The following is a 9951-nucleotide window of genomic DNA, read 5'->3' on the forward strand; positions in this document are numbered from 1 at the left end:
GAATGCTGGAGGGGATGTGGAAAAATTGAGACACTGATACATTGTTGGTGGAGCTGTGAATTGATCCAACCACTCTGGAGACAAATTTGGAACTATGTCCAAAGGACTAATAAACTGTATATACCATTTGAACTAGCAATGTTTCTACTGGCCTATATCCCAAAGAGATCATTAAAAAATGAAAAGTACTGACATGTGCAAAAATATTTGTAGTCACCATTTTGTAGTAGTACAGAATTGGAAATTGAGTGAATGCTGAGTAGTTGGGAGAATGGCTGAATAAGTTATGGTATATGAATATTATAGAATATTATTGTTTTCTGAAATCTGATTAGAACTGAATTATTGGCAAGAAGATGGAAAGAACATTTGTTTAATAAAAAGAATATTTTTAACCTGGCTGTGGGACTTCATCATGCCTACTGTATCAGGATGCCATCCCATCTTCACTTATTTAAAAGATACGTTATCTTTTCCCATTATACTGAGAGTTCCTTGAAATCAGGGACTCTCTTTTAACACCCTTGTATCTCTAGTGCTTAGTATATTCCTAGCATATGGTTGTTGATTAATAAATGCTTATGAAATCTGACTCTGTAAAGTCCAGGATCTGATAAAAAATAACAGAACAGTTCAATTACCAAAGAGCTATAATAAGGACTATTTTAAAAAGCAAGTGGTATAAAATGGACATTAATTTTTCATATAAAATTACCTTTTTTCATTCTTCTGTGTGTGTATATAAATTCAATTTTTGGGTTTCTTGTCAGTTAATTATTAAAGGAAAACATATACCAAAAATGTCATTTTTTCCTATTCTGTAGAAGATTGGTTGCAAGGAAAAGACATCTGAATCATGGAGGTCAATTAAGATGCTATTGTGAGCAAGAACTGATAAGCATCTCCACTAGGATAGAGCCCAACATAGTAGCAAGAAGGGAATGATCATGAAAAAATTGGAAAGTAAATAAGTCGAAAGGAAACTAAGAGTAATATGAAAGTCAAAAGCAAAGAGAGTACTTGTAAGAGGATACAGTTAACAGAATCAACAGCTGGAAGAACTCAAGGAAGATGAACATTGAGAAAATGCCTTTGGATTTTATCAGTTCAAAAATTGTTAGTAATCCCTTAAAGAACAGTCTCAGCACAATGGTGGGAGAAGTAATTAAAGGCAATATGAATGTGTACAGCAGAACAACCTAATATCATCTTAAACCTGTAAGAAATGCTCCAGCAAAAGAGTAGCCAGAGAAATAAAAAGTCATCTTCACAACTCACCAGAAAAATGAACAGAAAAATTAAGGAAGTGAGTAAACAAAAAGGAGGTCTTGATACAAATAAGTATTGTTAAAGGTTAAAGAATAAAAAGGGAAATTTTCTAGAATTAAAAGAAAATTCTATATGAATTACAGCCAGAACCCTCGAAAAGAAAATGTTGCAATCACAAAACCCAAAGAGATTTGAAAAAGCTAATAAAAATGGTAGGAAAATGTAAGGTAAATTCAGAAATCATTTTTAGATAAAAATTTGAGGAAAGAAAAATTGATAGTAAATGGGAAATTCTAATAAAGCAATGAATAACCTGAAAAATAAAATAGAGAATGCAGAACAGAAGAATTCAGTAGCATAATTAGAAGCATTAGTGTCAGGCCTGTGAGAACGAAGGCATATCAATATACTGTTATTGAAGCTTTTCCAGATGGTAAGCTCTCAGTAAAACCTACTTAAATATCTGGGAAGTTTTAATGAATTCACTTGTAAAGTCTTTCCTGACCTAAAGTGTCTTTACCTTTTAAATCCAAAATGTTATGTTCTGGGATTCCTTTCATCTCTGACATTCTCTATAATTAGTCCTTTTCCAAGATCTGTATTTTATATTTTAAGATTCTATTTTTCTTCAATATTCTAACATCTATATCTCTATAATATTCAGCAATATACCCAGAGATCATAATCTTTACTTCTATTTTCATTCAAATACCATTTTCCCCAGAAAATCAGCATTCACTCACCTTTACCTCAATCATTTCTACATGGGAAAATAGTGAGACAAAGCAAAGTGCATGTCTTGGGGATTTATAAAACCTACATGTCATTGACTTCCCTATCACTTTGGACGAAGATTTTCCAAGAATCTACCATTAGTAATAAAGAAACAATCAATAGAAAAATTAGTCCCATTAGATTGTGACTTGTGGGGATTTTTTTTTCTCAAATATACCCAGAAGGAACAATTAAAAGTTTTTTTTTTCATTGAGTATAAAACTTGAAGCTAAATATTAAATAGCAGAATTTTACCTTTTTTCTATCTAGTTCTTCTATTTCTAGTTGCAACATTTTCTTTTCTAGGGTTCTGGCTGTAATTCCTATAGATTTTTTTTTAATTCTAGAACTAGAATTCTAGCGCTCTCTCTCTCTCTCTCTCTCTCTCTCTCTCTCTCTCTCTCTCTCTCTGCTTAGGCAATTGTAGTTAAGTGACTTGCTGAGGGTCACACAGCCAGAAAGTGTTAAGTATTTGAAGCTAGATTTGAACTCAGGTCCCCCTGACTTCAGGGCTGATGTGCTAGGCTCTATGCCATTTAGCTGCCTTCTTTTCTCATTTTTAAGAAAACCTTTATTATTATGTAGTACCCAGTAATGTGTGATTTCAGACATTTTTTTCACATTATACTATGGAAAAAGAACATAAAATCTTAATATCCCCATGTTATAGATGAGGAAACTAAGATTCATGGATATAAAGTTATTTCTCAAGGATAACATATCTGACAATAGGCAGGTGCCTAAAATAAATAGAAAATGAGCCAAACTTCCTTCAAAATCCATCTTTAGAGTAGGTGTTCCAGGAATAATCCACAAAGTTTATTGTCTGTGATATAAGGAATATGTTTACAAAACTAGATCCCTTTACATCCCTTAATTTTTAAATGGTTTGATATGAACATAGTTAAAATGACATTTCCTCTCCCATCAACCTTCTGAATTCCAAAAGATATTTATACTTAAAATATTTCTGCAGCCTAGAGACTACCAGCTACTGTCATGGTTTAGTGGAAATAATACACTGAAATTGAAAAAAATCTGATTTCAAATCCTGATTATATACTATCTGACTATCAATCAATCAATAAGCAATCTCAAAATGCTCACTATTTGTCAGGCACAGGGGATAAAAAAGACAGAATTGAGAGTTACATTTTTAAAAACATGTTCCACAAGTCACAAGTCATTCAACTTCATTTTGAACCTTCATGACAAAGCATATTATCCAATTAGTAAAAAAAAAAAAAAAAGTTTTCTTTTTCTTTTAGCCAAAATATAAAGCTGAAGATGCTATGTTATATTTTAGGATCAAGGGAAGTATTGGATTAAAAGGAGCACTTTGAAAAGTTTACATTTTTCGATTAAATATTAATTATTGACATTTTAAAAGTTATTTTTGGTCCTCAAATGGAAGCAATGATCTTTATGTTAAGAATTTCTAAATGTTCACCTTTCAAAAATTCCAAATGCAAATCATTAACTGCATACCCTACAGAACTATGCTGCCCATGCCTAGGTTTTGAAGCAAAACATTATGCCAAGATGTCCTCTACTTGCTCTGTTCTCATGAACAGGCTCTACTCCTCAAACATTGTCAGGGTTCCCTTGGTCTTTCTTTTTCTTTCTTTCTTTCTATTTTTTTTTTGTAGTCTTGCATATTTTATTTATTTATTTATTTTAATTACAGCTTTTTATTGACAGAACATATGCATGGGTAATTTTTACAAAATTGTCCCTTGCACTCACTTCTGTTCCAACTTTTCCTTTCCCTCCCTCCAACCCCTTCCTTAAATATCAGGCACTCTCATACATATGGTTCCCTTCGTCTTGAGAGTAGCAAATAGAAAGAGCACTGGATTTGAATTCAAGGAGACCTGATTTTTTTTTTATCTTTTTTTCAAATATTTCACAATTCTATGACCTTGGGGAAATCACTTAACGTCTCACAGATTCAGTTTTCTGATATGTTAAAATAGGGATAATGATATCAACTACTTCCTGAAGGATTTGGCAAAAAAATCAAATAAATATGCAACTGTGAGCTTTGAAGCTCTGTATAAATATTAGCTATTATTGTATTAGTCCACCCAATGTAGAGGATCTTCTCTGCAATATAGACAGTAAATGATGATCCAATCTTTTTATGAAGAGCTCAAAGTATGGGTATTCACTATATTCCAAGGAAATCTTTTCTTCTGTAGAACAGCACTAATTTTTGATGCATTCCCCAACCCCTGACAACAAACCTAATGTTCCCTTTCATCTATTATTCCTCCTTCCGTTCCCTGGGAACAAATAGAGAACATTTAATCCCTTATTACAGATTCAAATATTTAAATTCAATAATCAAACCTCTTGACAAATATTCCTTACCAAATTTTCTCTTCTTTAAATTAAGCACTTGGAGTCCCCCTAACTGAAATATTCTTTACATAAAACCATGAAAAAAAAATTGACAATAAAAGTAGTATCATAAGATTTAATGTAAATAAATAAAGGTTTCATTTTTATTTAGTTTTATATTTTAAAATTCTGAAATAATTTAAGAAAAATTTAAAAGTAATTAAATATGCACTTCATGAAGATACAGTTATAAATACAAAAAAAAAAGTTTCAGGCAAATAACCACCCTGCTTTTTTTTTTTCAAATAGCAAGCAATTATTTTTCTTTCTACCACCAAATGAAGAATAAAAGGGAAAAAAGACAGACAAAACATTTTTAACAAATGTGCAAGTAAAACAGATTTCCACATTGGCCACATCCAAAAAATCTGACTCATTCTTCATGTCTAGTTAAACAAATGAAGCTTCAAAACAGCTAAAATTCCAATGTGTACAACCTCATAGATAGAACATTCTAAAAAGATGATGAGTAGAAATTTATAATCATCACTAGTAATGAAGAAAAATCTTGTATTGAATATAATGGACAGAGTTCTGGGTCCAGCATTGGAATGATTTCAAATCCAACCTGAGATAGTTACTAACTATAAGACTAGGGGCGAATCAGCTATTTCCCTTTCTGCCTCAGATTGCCCAGCTGTAAAATGGATATAATAATAACACTGTTTCATGAGTCTGTGAGACTCAAATGAGATCGTATTTGTAAAACACCTAACAGAGTGCACATAAAAGGAGATTAATTAAAAATTGTTTCTTTGGATTTGGGGGAGAAAGGCCTCTCACTCAATCAGGGTTTTTAGAAATATCCAGAGCACATTCCTAAGAAATCCTTAATGGTTCATTATATTAGCATAACAATGATATGATGAAGTCTGTCCAAGAGATCAGAGCCAATGACTCTCCATGATAAGTGACTTTTCTCTACTTGTTCTTTACAAAAACAACTATGATAGAAATATAATTACTAGTCATGTGATCTTAGACAAATCATTTTGCCACTCCTAGCCACAGTTTCCTTAGCTGTGAAATGAAAGTGATAATTACCTAACAAGATGGACTTTGAAGATCAAATGAACTATCATATTTTAAAAGCTTTGCAAATCTTTGTCTAGCAAATGCTAGCAAGAAAAATGGTTTTTACAATAAACAATACATGTGTCTATAGAATGATCATATATTTTAGGCTTTGGATAATGAATTGTTCTCATTTTGATGCTAAATCCATTTTCCTCACTGTACTCTCATTTTTCCTGTTTTTAGAGATTATAGAAAATAAGATTCATGGACCTTAATGAAGCACAGAGAATAAGAAAAATCTTCAGGAAATCCTGGATTTATTTTCATGCCAAAAAAGACCAGGTCTTTAATCAATTCTTCATTCTCAATTTCTGTAGGAATGTACATGGCACTTTATCTCTTATGAACATTATCCATTTACACCTTCTCCACCTGAAGATTGTAAGCTTATCTGACTAAAAAGAAGGATTTCTTGAAATTAACTTCTGAAAAAATTGCAATTAATAATAATAGATAAATAAATGAGAGAGAGTATGGATAGGCAAATATCATGTGGAATCCTTAGGACAAATATTACATTTCTGTTATGGGAACAAAGAGAAATTATCTCAAAGTCACAAAATTTCAGTCATTAGGAATTCACTAAATAGCTTTTATGTATCCCATATGCTGAGTGGAAGGGATAATACAAAGTAAAAAAAAATGAAACTGTCTTTTTCTTTAAGAAGCTTATATTCAGTCTGAAGAATACAAAATATCTCAGTAGCCATGTATAAAACTGAGATTGGACAAAATGAATTTAACATTGTAATTTTTTTTTTCATTTTATTTAATAGGATTTTGAAACATGGAGGAACATTCCCCACTTCTAAGTTGACATTGGATGAAATTGAGACATAGACATTTGATGGCCAGGATCCCAAAGCTAGTAGGCAGCAGAGATGACATCCAAATTCCATTCTCTCCTGACTTTAATGTTAACAAATTTCTGGTTCAGTCATATTTATTTGAGCTGCTTCAGTCTCAAATACCATAATGCTAATCAAGAAGCTATTGCTTCTCCAATTGCTAATTGAAACAAATACATTGGGAAGTAGAACATTAAATGATTTCCTGTGAATTCCAAAGTACACAGAAATGCCAAACCCACCAGTAAAAGTAGAAGGATTTTCATGAGAATTTAGAATAGGAGGAGCCTGGAAATACGTTTATGTGCCTTATGTGACTTTTAGGACAAATCTCTAAGGTTTACTTAACTTTTTGGAAAGGATTATGGTATTGACATTCTTCTTCTTATGATATTCACAAAAAAAAAATCCATAATAAAGAGGAACTTATAAAAGCCTTGTTCATCCATATTTGATTGTTTTCTTACATATTTTTTATATATTACATATTAACTTACATATTCTTATGTAGTAACTGGGCATAGTAGTCTAGGATTGTGTCAGTTCTTTTGTACAATATGTGACAAAGATATTACCATTAAATGACTATAATAATATTTACTGTTGTGAACATAGACTAACATAAATTTATAATAGAATAACTCACTTTTGTACAGTCAGAGGAATCCTCTGAAAGCAGAGCGCTGTATGTAGTGTATAATGTTTTGTCTTTTTTCCCAAGATGGTTTTATTGAATTTGACAGTATTTATAACAACTTTCTGTTGAGTTGCTGCATGATTTTAGGTTTACAGATCTAAAATCTTGAATAGACGAGTTATCTTGTCAGGTGGTCTTCATGTGGTGGCTGAATCTGAATCAGCCTTTGAAGAGGGAACCATTTTCCCTGGATTTTTAGGATCAAGAACTGTGGTGGGGACAAAAGCTACTCCAGATCTGCTTTGGGTCGGTAAGCACCGGAAGCTATTAATGGGAGTTGCTATGGCATCCAGGCAGAGGGGAATTTAGCACTTTTCTTGTATTTTCTAGTGAATGGTATTGAGATCACTACAGTGGCTTAATTGAATTCTTGGGTGCTTTTCTTAGGTCTTTAAGCAAAATAAGCCATAGATTACATTCACTAAATGTTTGTTCTTTATAGGTGGCTTCAAAGGCTGTTAGACAATAAGCTGATGAGCAGATCTTGAAAAGGAGCAGAGATTCTATTCTATCCATTAGAACAATATTTGAATGTCAATAAGTGTATTTTACTTAAGGAGCATATTGTAGTAACAGTAATTATTAGTATAATTACAAAAACCATACATTTTACACTCCTTTATGAATTTTAGACACTGTAAGACACATTTATTGTTCATTTTAATATTATTTTATATAGAATTTGCTCCCAGCAATGCTAGGAGACAGATATTTTAAACCATGAAGCACCTTAGATTAAGTGCTAAATTTGGAAGAAAAGTGAGAGGATCAATGGGGACAAACATTTATTAAATGTTTACTATGTCTTAAACAATAAGTGCTTTGCAAATATCTCATTTTTGAGTCATGAGCTTTGAGTTACAGTGAAATATGGCATGGAGTATCAACATTAATCATAATCACTGGTCATTTAATAAACATTTTTGCTTTCCCTCAACTTCCAGGAATGAAATGGTACCAGTGATAACCCATGGATTCAAGGAAATTTTCTTATTCATTTTTAAAAGAAAAAGCCCTATATTTCATTGTATGAGTGACATTTTCATCTTTCTTTTCAATAGACAAGAAAGAAAAAATAATTCACCAAGCAATGCCTTTCTTAAAGAATGCAAAATATTCAGTCAATACTAAAATAACTTGGTTTTGTTTTGTTTGTTTGATGAGACAATATGGTATAAGAGTTGAAAAAGGAAAAAAGAGGTAGCTGGTTCAATATATACATTACCAGATAATTTACATAACCTGCACTGAAGTCTTTCTTCACACAACCATTGGGTGTGTGTTCACAAATACACCACTTAATTCCTTAATGATACCAAAGAATTCTCTCCATCTCTAATTGACAAAATTACTAATGATCTACATTAGTAATGACAATTAGAGTCCTTTATGCCAATTAAATTAGAGGTTTTTTATCTAGTGGTATACAGGATAAGGTACTGACCAAGAACTGGGAATATTTGAGTAGACATGCTATCTCAGACTATTATTAGGTACGTAATATGTGGAAGTCTCTAAAATTCTTGAAACCTTGGTCTCTCAATAATAAAACTGCAGATGCTAATAAAATTTTCACAGAGTTATAACGAAGCTAAATAATGATTATATATATATGTATGTATATATAAATTGATTTGAAAAAAAATTAAAACTGAAAGTGAAATGTGAACTTTATTCAGAAAAATTCTCATGAGACACATACAAACACATACCAAAGCAAACAAACAGAGAGAGAGAGAAAGAGAGAGAGACAGACATTCTGCTTGCATCTGCTTGCAAAATTGATGAAATTCTGAGAAGTCCTTGTTACTTAATGTCTTCTTGAACATGCACAAACAAAACTCATTCAATAACACTTGGTTTGTATAAATTAAAAATGAACCTTTTTTTGAAAGGCATTTGTCTGCCAGTGCAGAGAAACACAGATATTATTAAAACAAGAACCTATTTAACCTGTAATTTACTTTTCATTATTCTCTTCACAGCATCTTTAACATCTTTGTTTCTCAGGCTATAAATCAAGGGATTTAACATAGGACTCACAAAAATATAGAAAACTGCTACAATTTTCCCTTGTTCTACAGATGTCTCTGAGGGAGATCTTAGATACATGCAAAAAAGAGTCCCATAAAATACAGTGACAGCTGTCAGATGGGAACCACAGGTAGAAAAAGCTTTTCGCTGGCCCTCAGTCGAGCGGATGCGCAAGATGGCTATGAAAATAAACATGTAAGAGATAAGAATGACTGTGAGGGAGCAGGTGAGGTTGGAACCAGCAACTATAAACATGGCAGTTTCTTTGATGTAAGTATCTGAGCAGGAGAGGACCATAAGGGGTGGGTCAGCACAGTAAAAGTGGTTAATCTCATTGGGGCCACAGAAGGATAGACGGAGCATCAGGATGGTTTGTATCAGGCCATTGACAAAGCCATAGACATAAGTTGCTGTGACCAGGGAGATGCAGATGTTCTTGGACATTTTGCTACTATAGAGCAGTGGATTACAGATAGCCACATAACGGTCATAGGCCATAACTGTGAGCATGTAATAGTCTGTTATCACCAAGGCAATGAAAAAATGAAACTGTATGAAGCAGCCAACATAAGAAATGGTTTTTCTTTGTGACAGAAAATTGACCAACATCTGAGGTGTGACATTGGTGGAATAACAAAGATCCACAAATGATAAGTGGCTGAGGAAAAAGTACATGGGAGTTTGAAGTTTGGGATCAGTCCTGATCAGTGCAATCATGCCCACGTTTCCACATACAGTGATGAGGTAGATCATTAAAAACAATACAAAGAGAATGGGCTGCAACTCTGGATGATCAGTCAGCCCCAGGAGAATGAACTCGGTCACCATGGTGTAGTTTATCCCTGACAT

At 32.6% G+C, this 9951-nt stretch overlaps 1 protein-coding gene across 1 annotated transcript; it reads right to left on the reverse strand.

Annotated features, from left to right (window-relative positions):
• Positions 1–9012: 9012 nt before the first annotated feature.
• Positions 9013–9951, reverse strand: LOC127540624 (olfactory receptor 1030-like). Its single transcript, XM_051965394.1, has one exon. It carries the CDS (start codon positions 9949–9951, stop codon positions 9013–9015), a length of 939 nt encoding a protein of 312 aa, XP_051821354.1.

This window comes from Antechinus flavipes, chromosome 6, assembly GCF_016432865.1.
Source record: "Antechinus flavipes isolate AdamAnt ecotype Samford, QLD, Australia chromosome 6, AdamAnt_v2, whole genome shotgun sequence".
In the NCBI taxonomy this organism is placed as follows: domain Eukaryota; kingdom Metazoa; phylum Chordata; class Mammalia; order Dasyuromorphia; family Dasyuridae; genus Antechinus; species Antechinus flavipes.